The 21,445-nt window shown below is 34.5% G+C and overlaps 1 protein-coding gene across 1 annotated transcript; it reads left to right on the forward strand.

Annotated features, from left to right (window-relative positions):
* Nucleotides 1-14,413: 14,413 nt before the first annotated feature.
* LOC128993159 (uncharacterized) lies at nucleotides 14,414-18,085 on the forward strand. Its single transcript, XM_054416918.1, has one exon. The coding sequence runs from the start codon at nucleotides 14,414-14,416 to the stop codon at nucleotides 18,083-18,085; it is 3,672 nt and encodes a 1,223-aa protein (XP_054272893.1).
* The last annotated feature ends 3,360 nt before the right edge of the window (nucleotides 18,086-21,445 follow it).

The raw sequence follows: 21,445 nt of genomic DNA on the forward strand, positions 1-21,445 counted from the left end.
ATTTTTCGAGTGGCTATGATGAGCACTTGTTAAAGGTAAACTTAACATTGTAAGCATTATTGTTGTATTTAATATTCTGAGCCAATAAACTCGAAACGATAATTAATTAACGAACACGTTAGAGTCCTGGACTATCTCATTGTAGGCTAAGCTATCTGGACAAATTTAAGGTGTGACAGAATTTCAGGTGAGACGACAATTACTTATTTTTAAATCGAATTTTGTCTCTCAACCCGAAATTTCGTCATATTGACATCGCAGTGTTGTTTGTGGAAAGTACGGATGATTGGAGAGTATTTGTAGCGGAGCTAGTTGTGGGCATTCCACTTTCCTTGGGCTGGCTAGAGCTATTTGATCGTGCATTATCGTCCACGCAATGTTTCTTTGCTGCTGGAGCAGCAAGTTCATATCTTGAACGTTTTGTAGTACATTTTTTTTGATGGCGTGATTTGTGGGATAATGTCACTAATGTACCACACAACTCACAAGGCCTCTGTGGTTCAATTGTACGCACCTGTGCACCACGACAGGTTTTTAAGTTACGCAACATGTTTTTTGATAAAACAGTCCTGTCACAATTAACACAAGTTTGTTTGTTTGCTTCCATTTTAAAACTTTGTCCTTGGATCTCTGGATGTCCGTGGACTATGGTTTCCGTCTAAAACTCAGGACTTTACGTAGTATGCTTCTCCTCTTCTTTTCTTCAAAATATCTTGATTATGATTGATTTGTCTCTCTCTCTCTTCTCACCCCTATTTATAGCAGAAAACTGTAAACACTTACACTTTTGTCTCTGAATCTCTGGATGGCCGTGTCCTATGGTTTCTGTCTAAAACACAGGATTTTTTGCAGTATGCTTCTCCTCTTCTTCTCTTCAAAAGCACTTGATTATGACTGATGTCTCGCTCTTCTCACCGCTATTTATAGCAGAAAACTGTATAAATCTTTCACTTTTGTCTCTGGATGGCCGTGTCCTATGGTTTCCGTCTAAAACACAGGATTTTTTGCAGTATGCTTCTCCTCTTCTTCTCTTCAAAAACACTTGATTATGACTGATTTGTCTTGCTCTTCTCACCGCTATTTATAGCAGAAAACTGTAAAAAACGTACACTTTTGTCTCTGGATCTCTGGATAGCCGTGTCTTAGGGTTTCCGTCTAAAACACAGGTTTTTATGCAGTATGCTTCTTCTCTTCTTCTCTTCAAAAGCACTTGATTATGACTGATTTGTTTCGATCTTCTCACCGCTATTTATAGCAGAAAACTGTAAAAATCTTTCACTTTTGTCTCTGGATCTCTGAATGGCCGTATCCTATGGGTTTTGTCTAAAACACAGGATTTTTTGTAGTATGCTTCTCCTCTTCTTCTCTTCAAAAGCACTTGATTATGACTGATTTGTCTCGCTCTTCTCACCGCTATTTATAGCAGAAAACTGTAAAAAACGTACACTTTTGTCTCTGGATCTCTGGATGGCCGTGTCTTATGGTTTCCGTCTAAAACACAGGTTTTTATGCAGTATGCTTCTTCTCTTCTTCTCTTCAAAAGCACTTGATTATGACTGATTTGTCAAGATCTTCTCACCGCTATTTATAGCAGTAAACTGTAAAAAACGTACACTTTTGTCTCTGGATCTCTGGATGGCCGTGTCTTATGGTTTCCGTCTAAAACACAGGTTTTTATACAGTATGCTTCTTCTCTTCTTCTCTTCAAAAGCACTTGATTATGACTGATTTGTCAAGATCTTCTCACCGCTATTTATAGCAGTAAACTGTAAAAAACGTACACTTTTGTCTCTGGATATCTGGATGGCCGTGTCTTATGGTTTCCGTCTAAAACACAGGATTTTTTGCAGTATGCTTCTTCTCTTCAAAAGCACTTGATTATGACTGATTTGTTTCGCTCTTCTCACCGCTATTTATAGCAGAACACTGTAAAAAACGTACACTTTTGTCCCTGGATCTCTGGATGGCCGTGTCATATGGTTTCCGTCTAAAACACAGGTTTGTATGCAATATGCTTCTTCTCTCCTTCTCTTCAAAAGCACTTGATTATGACTAATTTGTCTCGATCTTCTCCTCGCTATTTATAGCAGAAAACTGTAAAAAACATACACTTTTGTCTCTGAATCTCTAGATCACCGTAATCTATGTTTTCCGTCTAAAACAAAGGTTTCGATGCAGTATGCGTCTTCTCTTCTTATCTTCAAAATCACTTGATTATGACTGATTTGTCTCGCTCTTTTAACCGCTATTTATAGCAGAAAACTGTAACTCTCTTAAACAGCTCTTGATTATTATTGATTTGTTCGACTTTTCTCACCGCTATTTGTAGCTAAAAATTGCAAAAAACTTACATTTTTATCTCTAGGTCCTTAAACGTCCATCTACGACCGTTTCACACAGAAAACCCACGTACCGCAGACCCCTACTTGACACAAGTTTTTCTATTAACTTATAAACATGTTATTTAAGCAGATGTACCTATACTTAAAGGTTTTATTCAAACAACTTTGTTCATGTACGCTGTTTCTACAACTAAACTACATTTTTCAGGTAGGATGCTACTTGTCTCCAAAGCGCTTAAGTGTAATTGATATGACTAAATATTTCTTATCACCTTTCATATGGGAACATTTATAAAATGTCCACCATTCTGTCTTGTCATTATTATTGTGTTACATTTACATAGCTTATACACAAAACAAACAAAAAACCCAAAAAAATCAGATAAGCTTAACACTGCGGATTATATTATTGAATTACAGGTTAGACAATTTATCATAATTCTCACTCGAACAGCTCTAGGTGTTTGGAAACCAGAGTTCACTGCTCATACACAGGTTTGTATACAGTCACTATAAAATATTCAGCCAAGAAACATATGTTTGCAACGTAATGTCTGAGAAGATGCAACATTACTCGCATTCGAAATATCATCAATGTTTACTCATTGGTACACGTAATGTACTCACGTATCTCCCAGGCAAATAACGAGCTACAGCACTGCCCTCTGTAAACGGGATTTCATCTATTAATTATTCTGGACATATTTTCTAATCAACAGTGAAACTAAAAACCGACTGAGTGAAAGTATCACTAAAGATTGAACAAATTAGGTACATCCTTACTGTAGGAAAGATAGTACAACAATCATAGCAATAATCTTTAGCTAGTTGTTTTAGCGAATTTCCCTATAGGGAAGTAGCTATTACCGTAGGTGGCACGGTAATAACTAGGCCCGGGACCGATTTACTTGTTCATTTTGATGTTCCCAGAGACCAAAAACACCATTCGTTAAATTTTTTATATTGTATATATACGTCCGTGAACGCGATAACTTGAGTAATTTTTGTCCGATTTTGATGAAATTTGGTGTAAGGTGTAATGCAGGATAGACTTGAATGAGTTCGCGAACCAGTATGATCGGACCATGGTTCCCAGGTGTTTACGGGGGGAGGTTTTATGGGGTAAAAATGTGTGTTTTCTCATTTTTGACCCTCAAAACACAAAAATTTCCCAATTTCTCTCTAGACTTTTTTAAAAAGCTTAATAAAACAAATAATTTAGTATATAAAAGTGTTTTTGTACGTTTATTGGTAACGGAGAAAATTTAAAAAGTTGTAAATTTAAAATTCCCATGTTATTCTTATAGAGAGAATTGTAAAATGTGGTTTAGTGCATGTTTACGGATATATTTTGATCAAACTTGGCAAATTTATTTATTTTATACTAAGCTATTAATATCTTACTAAAAATACATTTTATTAGTTTCCTTGTAGCATCAAACCTAGGTACTCATTAAACCTTTTTTAATTTAAATAGATTTAATTTAAAACTAAATCAGACAAATGGAAATTTGCTTAGTCGGTAGGTTTGCTGCGGCGGGGGAATTTTTTCTTAATTTTTAGGCTGCCTTACACTGGGCTGGAGCCCGAAAGGATTTTTGAGATAAGTATATGCCTATATGGTAATCGGGAATATAAGCTATCATCATGCCAAATTTCAGCCCAATCCGTCCAGTGGTTTATGCGTGATTGAACTTCAAACACACAAACAAACAAACAAACAAACAAACACACAAACTTTCACATTTATAATATTAGTAAAATAAGATAATTATTTGACAAAACATATGTTTTACAACCTAACCTAAGAATAGCCTTATATCTTGTTCTCCTTATTTAATAGTCAGCTGATTGTCTGCTATTAAGTTGTTTAAGTTCTAAGTTAGACTAACTTAACGATGAATGATGTAATACATGTTTACTCCGTAAAATAAGCAAGTTTTGAAAATCAGCTTTAGACCCGTTTAATTAACGATATTTTTCGTCATATTACTCAATATATTAGGTTAAATACTTCACAAAAACAATAATTTAACAACTGATTTACCTTAATAAGAATTCTTATAGATAGCCTTCTATCTTGTGAATTAACTAATTTGCTGTTACGATTATGTGTTTGTGATGTTAGGCCTTGTCTGACTGACTATAACGTTGTATGATTTAACAAGTTCGCAGTTTGATTACATTTTTAACACAAACAGCTTCTACATCATCAGATCTTTTTTTCTCTCTTTAGAACAAAAAGACATACTTTAGCGATGCAACGTATAAATTGAAAGCAACCGTTTTTGCAGTAATACAACAAAATATATTTAAATCCACCGATGGAACGTTTTATTGTCGCTTTACTTGGTTCTAGGCCTTGAAATGCTATTTATCCAAACTTTAATATGTTGTAAAATCGGTTTAACACTATTTAAGCTATAATTTGTATATTGATTTTAAAAAGTCATATGGAAAATATTGTTGAAAAATATTTTTCATGTCTAAAGTGCAATTAAATTTTAAATTTCCTGTGAATTAGTCGTAATTTATTTTACCTACTAGGCTACTTACTCTTACTCAATTTATTAAAACGGAGTTCTTGATGCCTTCAGTCTGATTAACGTGACTAAAATAGTCACTATTTGTACTGGATTAAGATAGAAATCTTTAGTTACCGATGTTTTTCTTCTTATATAAAGCCATTACAATTCATGTACTACTCAATGGAATATTATATTTTACCTAACCCGCCATGTTAAACTTCCCTATCCCAAGCGTGATGTATATAACTTCGTTACTTCTCGAGTGATGTAAAGTTGAACAAAACTCACTCGGTGATGTAATGAAACCCATTTAAATAACATTGAGTGCTTAACTTAACAAATATACCTCTATGAAGCCAATGACGTTCAACGCTAGAAATCAGCTGTGCGCTTGAATTTTATTGTTATGTTTTGAAGAATTTTCCTAACCTAGCTTTTGTTTGTAAATGAACATTACTGTTAGAAGATGAGTGAAATGGATAATGAAAAATATTGTTCGTAACCTCCTGTATATTGTCGGGTCAGGTAAAATCTTGTACGTTACACGTTACGCAAGAGCGTGTTTACATCACTTCGGTAAATTATGCAACTCGCTTCCGCTCGTTGCACAACATTCACCTGCGTGATGTAAAAACGCTCTTACTACACTTGTAAGGTAAATAGCTATTAAAACATTCAGCTGTCTTATTGTTAAATGGCGCGCGCTACAGGGAGCACTCTTGAATAGTAATTGGCCAATGGACATGCTCTTCTTTATTCTAGTGGGATTTTTGGAAAACTACAAAAGCCCAAAATCTTATTATATTTATTATTAAGATACTGTTAGCATTAACACTTAGCAACTTAGCAACATAACCTTAGCAATTTAACCTTAGCAAACTTAGCATTAACAAACAAATAATATATCCTAAAAATCAAATTCAACCATTTTATGTTATAGTTGTTTTTTAGGCAACTTCATGCAAAAAAATATGAAGGTTACAATACCAGCAGACTGTCTAAAATTCAACACTGTAACTATAAAATAGGAATACTATAACACTGTGTGTATTACCTCCGAAATAAAAAAAATCTACGTATTTCATATAAATTTCCTCGTCTACTAATGACTGTTGTTTTTTTTTCGTAGGGCATTAAAGTTTTCTATATATGAGTGGTGTGTATGGATTTCTTTAAAGGAACCTATGTTAGGGTGGGGATAGTGATTTATTGGGATTCGTGCAAGGTTAATGAAAGGAAAGGTCAACAAGTTATTAATTGAAAAGACCCTACCGCATGAGTCAAGCCTCGTCATACCCAAAATAAAAAAATACTAAAAAAAACCAACTGTTTTGAAGGTTTGAATAATCACAACATTCTGTATTAGCATTATTACTAGAGACGGCTATGGCATTAGCATGCATTAGTCATGATTTGAAATAGTGCCCCAGTGTTTCTACAGAATGCAGCACAGAAAACTATTTTACTTTTGAATTAGTCCAAATGTATTAAACCCCAATCGCAGCACACCTGTGCACTCAACAACGTTTAAATTCTCCAATGTTAAATATTAAAAACATAAAAACCTTTATGAAATTATTATTAACAATAAAAGGGATGACAATGCCTTAATATTTTTATCTTTCGTTCTATACCCACACAATCTAATATAAATTATTAAGTGAATAATAATCGTGCGTATCTCGGGTATTCAAATCCCTCTCAATTTGTCATCAACCCACCACATTACTATCATTAAAAGAAGGAACTCCAATATGAATGAATGAATTATTTCTTTATTCCAACAAAGTATATACAGAATTTGTACACAAATATTTAAAGGAAGAAAAAAAAACATAAGTGAATTTAAGAATAAAATAAAAATTAACCTTTACATTACATCTGAGTTTAAAAAAAGCGTACATGTTTATAAGGAATAAGCCGACATGGGCAGCGAGCCTGTGCGTCGACTGTAGTTGCGTCCAAAACATAAACATTAATAATCAAATGCAATAATAAATAAATGACAGAAGATATGATGAGGTGAAAATATAATGTTAATGGAATAATACTAATGCGAAACTTAAATCCACTTAAGCTGTACAACATAACCAGACTAACGATTTAAAAAATGACGTCAAAATTGATTAAAGCAAAAATTATCAGTGGTAGGTTTAAGGGAGAAATAGTATTAATCATAAGAATACTGATGATTTCATCCGAATTATTCTCTGAATTTAAGCAACGACAATTTCTTAGTGCCTTGCTTTCGCAATCACCATTATAAGGCACTAGGGCAATCCCTGACTATCGTCGGTTTAAATGTAGAAAAAAACATGCTTTTCACACAGACAGATGTATTTTGTTAGCACAGCAACGCAGGCCGGGTAACTGCTAGTTAGTTATGAATTATTAAATGTTACTTTTTCAACAATAGAATCAAAGCCCCTAAGTTAGTTTAAACTTAATATGAAATACTTACAGCTTCCCGCAAAATTGGTCATTTATAAGCACGATCATAATATATCATACATATTTTACAATTTCTGCAACACAATTTTACTTGAGTTTGTCAAGCATGAACTTAATATTATTCTTTATTTATTACAAAATTTATTAGCCTAAATAATTTAAGACTTATGTTAGTCCTAACTAAAAAAAGATTTAACTTAACGATATGACGATCTACCTTAACTCTTCCCAAATGTTCAAAATGCTTATTTGAAGAATATTTTAGAGGATTTCGAAAATAATCCATATAAGTTAGACATTAGTTTGCACCTGCAATCGTCGTAAACAAATATTGTACGCTCACATTTAAGGATTGTACCGACCACTTACTTGCTAGCTTTCAAGTGGCATACTGTAGTTGGAAATGGGCGTTCAGTCGCCCATCGGAAGTAGCAATAAAATTAAGCTTACGTAAAATAATTCATGTAAAATTAAATTAATTATCAATTTAATTAATAAATTAATAATTAATCAATTAATAATAAAAAATTAATAATTAATAAAATAATATATAATATAATTAATTAATTAATGCACGTAAAATTAGTTCATGACTGCTTTATTCTTGGCTTTCGCTCTACACTGGTTTACGTACAATATAGATCTAGATCTCAAGGAATGTCGCTCTCGGTATTTTACTGTAACGCAAAGTTATTTTCAATAGCGTATAAGGCCTCCGGACGTATTCGTAAACGTGATAATTTTGATATATTTGGAAAGAGGACACTCTCAATCTCTCACACATAATATACAAAGTTTTATAATGAATTACAAAAATTCATTCTCACAACTAGTTTTAAAAACAAAGTCACGTTGGCTTGAATTGAATGTTTACAAAACTATATTTACAATCACAACGATTATTATTACTTTTTATCATTATTTGCTCTAGAGCCAAGAGTTTAGCATCAAAATAAAGTTTATAAAGTGTTCTTTAGAGTACAGCATTTTACAGTAAAAATCAAATCATTTCACATTTAAGGGACACAATCTTGTTTTTTAATTATTTTATTTATTTACAACCGGGACGTGATTGAGCCATGCGAATACTTATGAAGTTAAACGGGGCAAAGCCGGTGGGTACAGCTAAAAAAGCCGTGTGTATAGAGTAAAAATGTTACTTTAGTCCCACAACGCATGCATCAAAAACGGCTGTTTTGCTGCAGTATGACGATAAATTACATTTTAGTGTGACAAAACATAATTCCTTTTCATCGCTATTTTATCATCTTTCCCCTTTAGAGACAACGCTATTGTAGGTGGCAAGGTAAGATCCATGAACACGGTACCGATGATTTAATTTCGTTATTTTTATATCCCCAGAAGCCAAAAACCCATGTACGTACATCATGTGCAAATATAAATATGTGTGTTTATATTCGGAATAATATTGATATTTACAGCAAATTACAAATTGATACGAAAACATAAATTATTTCGTGATGTCATCCAAACTTAATGTTGCTGCTACACCGTTCGCTAAAAAACATCGCTTGAAATACAAGCAGTAATAAGTAAGATTCAAACAGATGAGATATTGTAGACTGTTATAAGCGTGGGTATGACAACGCATATAAGCACAAGAGGGCTCCAGAGTAGATTTTCAAGACAAACCCAATCGCACGTGAGCCTACGAAAGGATTTATGATGTCCTCAGAAAGCCCTGTATATGTTTGTGTGATTATATTGCGGGTTTTATTATATTGCCAAATGAATTGATCAACTTTATGCCTTAATACCCCCGCCGCAGCAAACCTGCAGACTAAGCGAATTTCCATATGTCTGATTGGATTTACACTAAAATGTCTACTTAAAAATTTTACATTTATTTCATATTTAAATAGAATTATTTTAACAGGTACTTAGGTTTGCTGCATCAGGGAGGGTAAAACTTTTTTTGTAAAATGTTAATAGTTAGTAAGAAATAAAAACATTTTCCAAATTTGATCAAAATATGTTCATAAACAAGCAAACTACAACAGTTTACTTATTCCCCATAAGAATAACATGGGAATTTAAAATTTACATTTTTTTTTTGGAATTTCCTCCGTAACCATTAGGCGCATAGTAACACTTCAATATACTAAATTATTTGTTTTTTTTTAAGCTCTACAAAATGGTTTGAAAAGATTTTGCAAAATTTAATTTTTTTTGGGTCAAAAATGGGAAAAACCTATTTCTACCCCATAAAGCCCCCCGTAAACCCCCGTTCCCATAGTCCGTTCATGCTGGTTCGCGAACTCGTTCGAGTTTATCCCGCCTTACACCTTCAAACCAAATTTTATCAAAATCGGACAAAAATTACTCAAGTTATCGTGCAGATGGACACACACATATATATATATATATATATATATATATAAATTTGAACGAATGGTGTTTTTGGCCTCTGGGGACATCAAAATGAAAAAGTAAATCGGTCCCGGGTCTAGGTCTTACCATGAGACCTACGGTAATAGCTACTTCCCTATAGGGAAATTCGCTAAAACATAGAAATGTTTTATTTTGTTTTAAAATTACGCCGGTAATACTTAGTTTGCTGCAGGGAAAGTGTTCTTCTTTGACCTCTCAATTTGTCCTGTAACCACAATTAACTATGCAGGGCTGTCTATAATGTATCACATTTTGCTGTTGAACTGTACAGTATAACATGTCCTTGACAGTATGAAAACCCAATCTTCTCAGTTTACATAGCAGTTTGCGGACTTTTAAGTATCACGTTTTTCATTGTTACTAAATTAATAAAATACCCCCGCCACAGCAAACCTGCAGACTAAGCAAATTTCCATTTATTTTATATGATTTGCAATTAAATCTATTTCAATAACATCATGTTTAACGTGTCTTCGTGAGAATAATATGGTGAGAATATGAATTTTTAAATTTAAAGTTCTTTTTCCTCCGTAACCAACAATCATAAAAACATTTCAAAAGGTATACTAAATTATTTATTTATTTAATCCCTACAAAATTGTTTGGAGATAAATTGGACTTTTTTTGTTTTTATGGTCAAATAGGTTAAGAACAAATGTTTTACCCTCATAAAACCCAGTTTCCATTGTCCGATCCCGCTGGTGTATGAATTTGTTCGAATAAACGTAGATTTACACGTTTGTACAAATTAAATCGAGATCGGATATTTTTCTCGAGTTATCGTGCTAATGAAGATATTCATATGCATTTGAACAGATGGTATTTTTGATATCTGGGGATATGGAAATGAATAATTCGGTTCCCAGGTCCAGGGCTTACGATTAGTCCTACGGTTATAGCTTCTTTCCTAAAACCAGGGTTTACAAAGCTTATGACATGTATAACCTAACGATGCTTGGATTATAAAAATCGGTTCATAAAGAACTACATACCCCAGCGCAACAACGTAGAAAAATTACAACATTCTCAAATCTATTATGCGTAATGGTGGTTTTGTATGTAAGCTCCTACAAAAAATGTAAAAAAAAAACGCTTATAAAATTTAGCCATCGATTGTATTTTGTAGTTTCCCTAAAAAAGTTAGTCCTATAATAATGTGTTAACTAGCTAGTTTAAAGACATTTAAGATTTATTGAAAACTTTAAATCGTCACTATTGTAAATAAATTGTAAGTGGAAACTTCATCCTCTCTACAGATATAGGTAGGTTTAACTACAATAAATTCATGTATCAAGTTTGAAGTTGATACCAAGGTTGAAGCAGCTTTATGCGATAAAATGGCAAAAACGAGAATGGTCCTAACTATGTTTATAGGGTTATTTGGAAAATTAATAGTTCATAAAATAGGTGTAAGACACACTGTATAGTGTACAAGTTATACAATACATGTGTTTTTTAAAGACACTTGATAAATTAAGATAGTTTGACACAACTATGTTTGTCAACTATTAGAGCTAATTAAATTGATATAAAAATCCTGTATTACTACATCAAGGGGTTGTTAGTACAAAATGATACCCAAAATCATAATAATATAGTATTAAATGGTTTCCAATAAATGGATTCTTGCAGGATTCACACCCTACAATTTCAAACACTCATAGAATAAAAAACCCCTGATCAGAATACTATAAACAATAACCCTTGTCAAGGATTTCTATTATATTGTTTGTTCCCATTTGGCCTTAGAAGAATATTTCATTCCATAATGTTATTTCAGTTCCATATTGTAAAACAGTTCAGTCCCAATCCAATTGTTTCAATTCAATAGACTAGACAGACCGTCATATCTTCTCTCTCTCTCTCTCCCTCCCCCTTCTTTCTACCGGTCAACCGGACACTCTTGTCTCAACCACAGTCCACTAAACTTAAAACTATAAGTTCATCAGTAACTTATTTGTATTCAATTCCCATTCTAAGGCCATCAGTCGCCATTTTATTTTCTTTCCCTTTTTAAAATACCAGTTTATTATTATTTTAGTTAAGCAAGCAGCAGTTTTTTGTTTTATTTATTGTTCTGGACATTATTAAATTCAGTGTTGTAAAGAACTAGGACGAAACTAGGTAACAGTGCAAGTAGTGAAAGCATCTCCCATCATCACAGGGGCGCCCCTAACTACAACTCGACTTCAAGACGTCAAAAGGTGCGTGCATCAAAATATCTAAATATTATCACTACAAAATTTGTCTTTTTATTACATTTATAAAGTAACATATTCAAATTATCCCACATTTTTTTGGCCTTCGAGCAGAATAATTTAATCAGACTATGGACTAATTTGCCTATTATTTTGAAGACATATACATTGTGCAATATTTATTAATTAAAAGTGTCAATTTCATATCAATTTGTTATTTAATTAAGTTGTTCAATTTACTGCTAAGCTGCTTGCAAAGACCAAACTTTTCATGTCCAAACCATTCATGTCCAAACATTCACGCATTCCATGTGCTGCTATGACGTCATTTGTCATTTCCACAATTTCATTTCTTATGTCAGCATTGTCAGCTGTCAGCCATCATAGAAATCATGTGATGTCACTTCACTAATGCCATCTGTAGGCGATTTCCAGAACTAAGTGTATTTAGTTCATTTCTAGGCCACTAGTAGCCGCCTTAACCCAATCCTATTGGTAAAATTCCACAAAATCCAATCTCCTTGTTCCATGTCCATGAGTTCATGTCTACAACCTAACCTACATGAATCAACAGCTGTGTGATGCTACATAGATCAAATCGTCTGTTTGATGATCAAAGTCAGTGCAACTTTGAGGTTATGTTTTTGCTTACAAACTTTGTCGTATTATTTATGGACTTATTAATGCAAATAAACTTGATGGATTATTAATGAACAGTGTTAATATCTACTGAGGAAGAGAAATATATTTTTATTTTGGAAATTTATGGATTTATTTAATGAAATGTTTTAATGTTGATTGATATTGCCCAAGCTAGGCTATGTGATTTTACAGCAATTATCTGTGAGTACAGTAATTTACTGAGCATATTTCGTCTTACAATATGAGGTTTACTACATTTATTAAATCTTCTGAGCTTCTTGAGATTAGAATTAAGGCTATCCATAAACAAGTCAAAGCTTTATATGACTTAAGTGTGGTTGCGGAATTAACTAATCCACAGTTAAATAAATTGAGAGCACTCCTAGACACTGCTACTAAAAAACATAATGAATTTGAAAAATCTCTCAATAAACTTTTTGGCACTGTATGTGATTCTGACATCGACACTGATAAAATAAGTAAACTTCAGGAAACTATCTCAGATCTTTTTATTGAAATTCAATGTACAGCAACAACTTTGCTTCCTAGCAATGTACCTCAACTTAATGAATCGACTGAGGTTGCTCAACCTAATCAGCCCTCTGTTTCACAATGCACAGTAAAACTTCCACGCATAACTCTACCTACATTTTCTGGAGATGCAGAACAATGGATTGCATTTCAAAATTTATTTGAGGAAACTGTCCACAAAAATGATTCTCTGTCAAATGTTGAAAAGTTAACATACTTGTTGTCTTGTTTGGCAAATGAGCCTCTAAACTTAGTCAAATCATTACCTGTCAATGCGGCTAACTACCTAATTGCATGGAACGCATTAGTTAAGCGATATAAGAACACTAGGCTACTTGTTAATCTTCATGTAAGCAACATTTTGGATTTACCTGTCTTACAAAAACCCACTGTCAACCAACTAAGGGACTTTTTATCAAAATACAACGAAAACTATGAGGCATTAAAGGCCTTAGGCCATGATATCTCTAATGAAAGTGTTCTTCTGACATCTTGTATTTTGCGAAAATTTGACACCAATCTCCGTGCTGAGTTTGAGCGTAAGCGCAGTAATTATGAAGAAATTCCTAGCATTAAGGATGTTGTTTCCTTTCTAGAAAAAGAGTGCTCACAGAGGGAGGCAGCAAACATAGGCCTCTTGACTGTGTCATGTGGGTCACATGGTAAAGTCAGTTCATCTAGTCTTAGCAAAAATGCTTCATTTTCCAAAAACTCCACTAGTGGAAAAACAGCCAAGTATGTCATGCTAACAAGCAAGCCGTTCACTTCAAATTGTGTATTTTGCAATTCTGATACACACTCAATCTACAGGTGTGAAAAGTTTTTAGCCCTTACTCCACAAACTAGGCAAGGTTTTGTGAAATCTAAGAACCTATGTGTTAACTGTTTAAACCAGCAGCATAGACTGAGCAGCTGTGTCTCTAAACATACTTGTCGTACCTGTAAGAGACGACATCATACTTTGCTTCATTTTGGAAAAATTGAGAATAATGCTTCTCAGCAAACACGTTTAGGCCTACCTAATTCCTCTGATAGTAGTCCTTTGTCTACGAATACTATTGTCGGAAATGTGCAAAACAATTGTTCAGAATCTTCGACAACCGGGAGCACTTCAGCAAGTCTTGTCAGTGTAGCTGAAAATGGAGGTCTAGTACTCCTAGCTACAGCTCTAGTCAATGTATCCTCAATCAACGGCCAGTCATTAGTAGTACGTGCTATACTTGACAGCGCCTCGCAAAATACTATAATCACACAGCATTGTGCTACACTTTTGCAACTACAGCGAACAAAAGTAAATGTCCCTTCTATAATGGGAATTTCTTCTGCTAAAGTAAATTCAAGAGGCATCTCTCATGTGTCACTATCCACTCTTAGTGGACATGTTTTTGCTGGTTCACATCCTGTGCTTATTCTGGACAAAATTTCAAATAATCAACCAGCCGTTCAGTTACCTAACTCTGTGAAATCCACGCTTAAGGGTTACACTCTTGCTGACCCAACATTTGATTTGCCTGGTCCCATCGACCTACTCATCGGAGCGGATCTCTTCCCTCAAACTCTACTCGGATCCTCAGTCAGTCTTGGAGCTAACATGCCATATGTTCTCAACACTATTTTTGGCTATGTTGTAATAGGTACCACACCTATCTTCAAATCAGTTTCATACCCTATGGGCACTTCTACATTCTTATCTACCACTGATATCGATCTTCACTCTACGCTACAGAAGTTTTGGTCTCTCGAAGAACCACCTTCAATACCTCTTCTCTCGCCTCAAGATAAAGACTGTGAAAAACATTTCATCGAGACACATTCTCGTACTCCTAAGGGTAGATATGTATGTCGCATACCTTTCAAAGACAGTCCTTCTAAGTTAGGCGATTCATCTAACATTGCCAAACGCACTTTTCAGTCACTAGAGCGCAAATTTCAAACACAGCCAGAATTCAAGAAAAAATATTCTGAATTTATGGAGGATTATAAGTCATCTGGTCATATGAAACTAGTAGATTCAGATTTGAATCTTTCACATCCACACTGTTTCTTACCCCATCATGGAGTTTTCAAAGACGGAAAAATCAGAGTAGTTTTCAACGCTTCGGCTCCTACATCCACTGGTGTAACCTTAAATAATATTCAGCATCTAGGACCTAAACTACATAGTGAAATATCCGATATAATCTTTCGATTTCGACAGCATAAAATAGTACTACTGTGCGACATAAGACAAATGTTCAGACAAATTGAGATTTATCGTGATGATCAAGTTTTCCAGTTGATTTATTGGAGAGAGAATGAAAGTTTTCCTCTACAGATCTACCAGCTAACTACTGTTACTTATGGACTTACCTCTTCACCGTACTTGGCTAATAGAGTTGTGAAACAGTTAATAACTGACGAGGGTGAGAATCACCAACTTGCGGCAAAGGCCCTGAAAAATCAGATATATGTAGATGATGCTGTGTTAGGCTGTAACTCCATTGAAGAAGCATTGGAACTACAACGGGACGTCATCAATCTCCTGCAGAAGGGCGGTTTTGAGCTCCGCAAATGGTCTTCTAACCATCCAAAACTACTCGATCATCTTCCAAAGAATTTTTGTGAAACCCCTCACATATTTCGTTCTACAGGTCAATCGTACCACAGTGTATTAGGCCTAAAATGGATTTCTGAAACAGATGAATTCTCTTATATGATCAATAAACCTTCTGAGATCATAACAAAACGGTCTGTCCTCTCTACCATAGGACAAATTTTTGACCCGATTGGAATGCTAGCCCCGATTATTTTTTGGGCTAAGACCCTAATGCAACACATATGGACGTTAGGACTCGACTGGGACACACAACTCCCTCAGCCTATAGCTGAAAAATGGTCACAGTTCATTCTAGAGCTACCTAACATAGAAACTCTCAGAATACCTCGATACTTACATTTAGCCAATTGTGTAAATATTGAACTACATGGATTTTCTGATGCAAGCGAGTGTGGTTATGCAGCTTGTGTTTATCTTAGAGCTGAAGATTCTTCTGGAAATGTCAATGTGAATCTGTTGATTGCAAAGTCAAAAGTTGCACCGTTGAAACGTGTAACAATTCCGAGATTGGAATTATGTGGTGCTCATCTGTTAGCAAAATTGTTAAATTATTGTCACGAGCAATTTTCTAGCTCTTACAAAACTTCCATGTTTGCATGGTGTGACTCCAGTATCGCCCTGTCATGGATTAAAACCCCGTCTTATCTACTCAAGCTTTTTGTTGCTAATCGTGTGGCTCAAATACAAGAACTTATACCCATTTGTACATGGGGACATGTGTCTACCAACGATAATCCTGCGGACTACGCTTCTCGCGGGTTAACCGCCTCAAGCCTACTTCATCTTGAACAGTGGTGGTCTGGTCCCCAATGGCTCCAAGGAGACTCCTCTACCTGGCCTCAAACTTGCCATATGTTCGTCCCAGATAATGAGCTTCCTGAATTGAAAACTACGACCCTCAATCTTGTAACCACATCGGACAATGATGGATGGATTTCAAAATTTTCTTCGTGGAAAACTACACTACATGTTATGGGATATGTTTTGCGTTTTATTTCTTGTCTGAAAAGTAAACAAAGGATTACACATCCCCTTACCAGTGAAGAACTTGAGAATTCTGACAAACGAATTTGTTGGCTAATTCAAAGCTCGTCCTTTAAGGATGAAGTCGAACTGTTGCGCAAGAACAAAGTCTGTTCTGATCGCATTCAACGCTTAGCACCCTTTCTGGATTCTGAAGGAATTTTAAGAGTTGGAGGAAGATTAAAAAACTCTAACTTGCCTTTTTCGGCAAAACACCCAATAATTTTGCCTAAACGTCATCCTGTTGTACGTCATCTCATTGATTTTTACCACAAGTCCAATCTTCATGTAGGACCTCTGCAACTACAAGCAATACTCCAAGAGAAGTATTGGATATTATCGGCACGAAGTGTCATCCGTTCTGTAATATTTGAGTGTATTCGCTGCTTTAAGGTTAAACCTAGAACCACCTTCCCTTTAATGGCTGACTTACCTTCAGGTCGAGTAATTCCTACTAGATGTTTCAACGTTTCTGCTGTTGACTATGCAGGTCCATTCACGGTGAAACTCTTCAAACTTCGAAAAGTACAACCCATCAAGGTATACCTCTGTTTGTTCATCTGCTTCGTCTCCAAGGCAGTACATCTTGAAGTTGTTACCGATTTGTCTACAAACACTTTCATTGCCTCACTAACAAGATTTATTTCTAGAAGAGGATTAGTCTCTGATCTCTACTCTGATTGTGGCACTAACTTCATTGGCACCAGCTCAACTCTTCGGAAAACCTTTGAAGATCTGATGAAATCACCAGAAACTCAGCAATATGCTCAAGATAACAGAATTACCTTCCACTTTAATCCACCCAAAGCACCTCATCAAGGGGGATTATGGGAACGCGCAATCAAGAGCGCTAAGTATCATCTTACTCGAGTCATAGGTGACCAAGTTTTGACTTATGAAGAGTTTATCACTTTAACAACACGTGTAGAAGCTATGTTGAACTCTAGACCAATCACACCATTATCATCTGACCCCAATGACTTGGAACCACTCACACCAGGACATTTCCTCACTGGAGGACCATTAGTTTCTTTAATTGAGCCTTATCTTCTAGACTCTACACCTGTGCAGCATTGGAGAAGAGTTCAAGCTTTCTCACAACACATCTGGCGTAGGTGGAATAGAGAGTACCTCCAAACACTTCAAGAGCGTTCCAAATGGACCAAACCTCAGAAGAACCTAAAGATAGGAGATATGGTTATTATACACGATGACAACTTACCTCCACTGTCTTGGAAAATGGGACGTATCCTCGAAGTTTCTCCTGGCTCCGACGGAACCGTGAGAGTGGTAAAGGTCAAGACTTCAGGCAGATCCTTAACCCGTCCTGCTGTTAAGGTGTCCTGCTTACCCTTACAATAACCTCCAAACCTGGCTACTGTACCCCTCTATTTCTTAATTTTTCTCAAAAAAGTTGTCTTTCATTTATTTTCTGTTGAACCGGATTGGTTCAAGGGGGGGAATATGTCAAGGATTTCTATTATATTGTTTGTTCCCATTTGGCCTTAGAAGAATATTTCATTCCATAATGTTATTTCAGTTCCATATTGTAAAACAGTTCAGTCCCAATCCAATTGTTTCAATTCAATAGACTAGACAGACCGTCATATCTTCTCTCTCTCTCTCTCCCTCCCCCTTCTTTCTACCGGTCAACCGGACACTCTTGTCTCAACTACAGTCCACTAAACTTAAAACTATAAGTTCATCAGTAACTTATTTGTATTCAATTCCCATTCTAAGGCCATCAGTCGCCATTTTATTTTCTTTCCCTTTTTAAAATACCAGTTTATTATTATTTTAGTTAAGCAAGCAGCAGTTTTTTGTTTTATTTATTGTTCTGGACATTATTAAATTCAGTGTTGTAAAGAACTAGGACGAAACTAGGTAACAGTGCAAGTAGTGAAAGCATCTCCCATCATCACAGGGGCGCCCCTAACTACAACTCGACTTCAAGACGTCAAAAGGTGCGTGCATCAAAATATCTAAATATTATCACTACAAAATTTGTCTTTTTATTACATTTATAAAGTAACATATTCAAATTATCCCACAACCCTTGTCGCAGCAAACCTACGGACTGAGCAAATTTCCAGTTACCTGAATTGATGTTTGATGAATTTAAATGTTATAATTTACATTCAATCTCATTACTCTCTAATAAACCTACATTAGGATAACACTACTTCAAATATCTCAGCAACCAATAGATGTACTGTAGAAAAATAATTTGGTATAACATTTTTTTCGTTTTGTTTTTATACCTGATTCAAAGGCGATCAAATCATTTTGACAACAGTTCAAATTCTATGGAACAACATACAGACTCATATAAATAAAACTAATATAATTTAGTAATATTTTGTTTACAAAAATGCTAAACTTGAATTTAATGTATATTTATACGTCTTATTTATTTTCTGGATTGGGATTATATTTTTTATTTCTATATCTTTCAAATACTTTCAATAATTCAAAATAAGGACCTCGTAATATCATTATACAAAATAATAAGACATTTGGAATGTAAAAATTATTTGAGATATTATACAAATATTATACAATCTTGGGAATTTAAAATGAAACATTAATTGCCGTAAAACCTGGGGGCTAGAGTAAAATACATTTTGTATCTATATAAATTAGGTCCAAATAAACATATACATTTAAATACACTAAACAATTAAGCCAGTCTATCTAAGTATTGTTAAAACTAAAAATGTTGGTCAAATTTGTTTACTTGCAAATAACTAATATTAAAACTTAAATAGCTGTACACATACCTCATAATAGAGTGGAGCGCGTCTTACCGCTATTGAAGCTGATCGTACTCTGCGCTTCGTCGTCACAAAAATGCCAATTCTAAGCAGATATAGGGGTAACTGCTTCCGGTAGAGCAGCTGGTGGGGCAGGTGATAGTCATCTGCTACTTTGCTTAGTACTGCAGTTTTACAATATACAATGTTTTAACAGCGGTTCCAAGTGACACTGTTTAGAACCACAGGAAATCTACTAATAATTAACCCAAGGTTTGATTTCTAGCTGAGTCGTTTTTTTTTATGGATGATTTCGTTCTTGTTTACAGGATGCAGTGTTTTCTGTTGTATTCAATTATTTTGTCATCAATCGTAAATACATAATTTTTTGTGAAGAATTTGTTTACTTTTTTTGTCTAGATCAGTTTGATTTATAATAGGCCTAACAGAATCAGCGTCTATTATTCCAACGTACATTAGTTGACTTTATTTCTAATAACCTTCATACATTTATCCTTTTTATAAGAAAAATATTGTTTGCAAGGCCTTCTCTGTTTTGACTTTGATTATGATATTTTCTATTTTATGACTCATACTGTAATTTTTCTTTCTTTTTATAATGTTAATACAATATTGGAGCTTCAGATTTAATAAACAAATTTTATGTCATTATTATTTGTAATATTATTAGCTGGAGGGTAGTAGGCCTACTTTACTCAAACTCAGGCTTGTTTAAACGTTCATCAGGTTCAACGACGTTAGTCGCATAGAGAGATAGTTTTGACCATATTGAATTATTCATTTGTTTTTCCACCCACATTTTTAAGTACTCAATTGTAAATAGTTTTACGTCTTTCTTTCAACGAGCTCATAGTCATATAGTTAAAATCTTGCTCACATTTTTATATTTATTTACATAAACTAACATAAAAACTTAGAGTCAAATTTTTTAGTTGTCAAAGCCAATCACGAAATTCCTTTTTATTACATTGACACGCGTATTTTTTAGTTAGTTTAAGAAATGTAAAGGAAAGAAAAATACCTCCAGGTTTTAAAATTATGTTTAAAGGCTCTGTTTACTATATATACTATGAATGCTAGGTAACTATTTCACGGTTCATTTGACCGAAAAATGTAACCATCGATTGTATTTTGTATATTCCCTAAAAAAGGTTAGTCCTATTATACTAGTAATAATGTGTCAACTAGCTAGTTGCACATATTCTTACGTCCCACACCCCTGACGAACACATAACCTTACCCAATAGCTAACGAAGATTAAAAATATCTTCATCATAACGTTAAAACTATGTTTTACACAAGTCTAATTAACTATACAGCCCGATGTGTAACTGACTCACTCACGGGGGATACTAATTCTAGAGCACTTCTAGATGAGCTAGAGACTTGAAATTTTCGGTGGTTGTAGGTCTAGTGCCCAAACCCCCGGGAAAATTCCAAAAAGTTACATTTTTAAATTTTAACCCCCCCGTAATCTCGAATTTCCCCCCCCATGTTATTCTTATGGGAAATAGCATTGAAAATTGCCGACTTTGGTCTGTTCATCTGAACCACTTAGAAACGTGCTAGAGACTTCAAATCTGCGTAGTATTGTAGTATGAGATCTTACAATACCGGTGGAATTTGCAAAAGTCCCATTTTCAAATTTTAACCCCCTCAAAAATCCAAAATGGCGGACCTCTGAAATGAAAAAAACACGTTTTTTTCAACCGGATGTAGCTCGAAAACGGCAAGAGATAGAAAAGATTTGAAAGTATATTCAGGAACAGGAATTAAATTTTATACAAAACCCCTATTAGGCGTTTTCCAAAAATCGGACTCCTTCACCTTCAAAAAACGGCCTACTTTCAAAATTTTGTAAATTTCATTCACATTTTTTACGGTTTTCGCTATGTTTTCATATTTAAATAATTTCTTTTTGCAGATATTATTAGTGCTCTGTATTTTC

The sequence above is a fragment of the Macrosteles quadrilineatus genome, unplaced genomic scaffold (assembly GCF_028750875.1).
Source record: "Macrosteles quadrilineatus isolate MER2022 unplaced genomic scaffold, UCM_ALF_1.0 Scaffold_4__1_contigs__length_99947679, whole genome shotgun sequence".
Classification (NCBI taxonomy): domain Eukaryota; kingdom Metazoa; phylum Arthropoda; class Insecta; order Hemiptera; family Cicadellidae; genus Macrosteles; species Macrosteles quadrilineatus.

Coding starts and splice junctions, on each gene's coding strand:
- LOC128993159 (XM_054416918.1), top strand. CDS start 14,414: ATGGGAATTTCTTCTGCTAAAGTAAATTCAAGAGGCATCTCTCATGTG.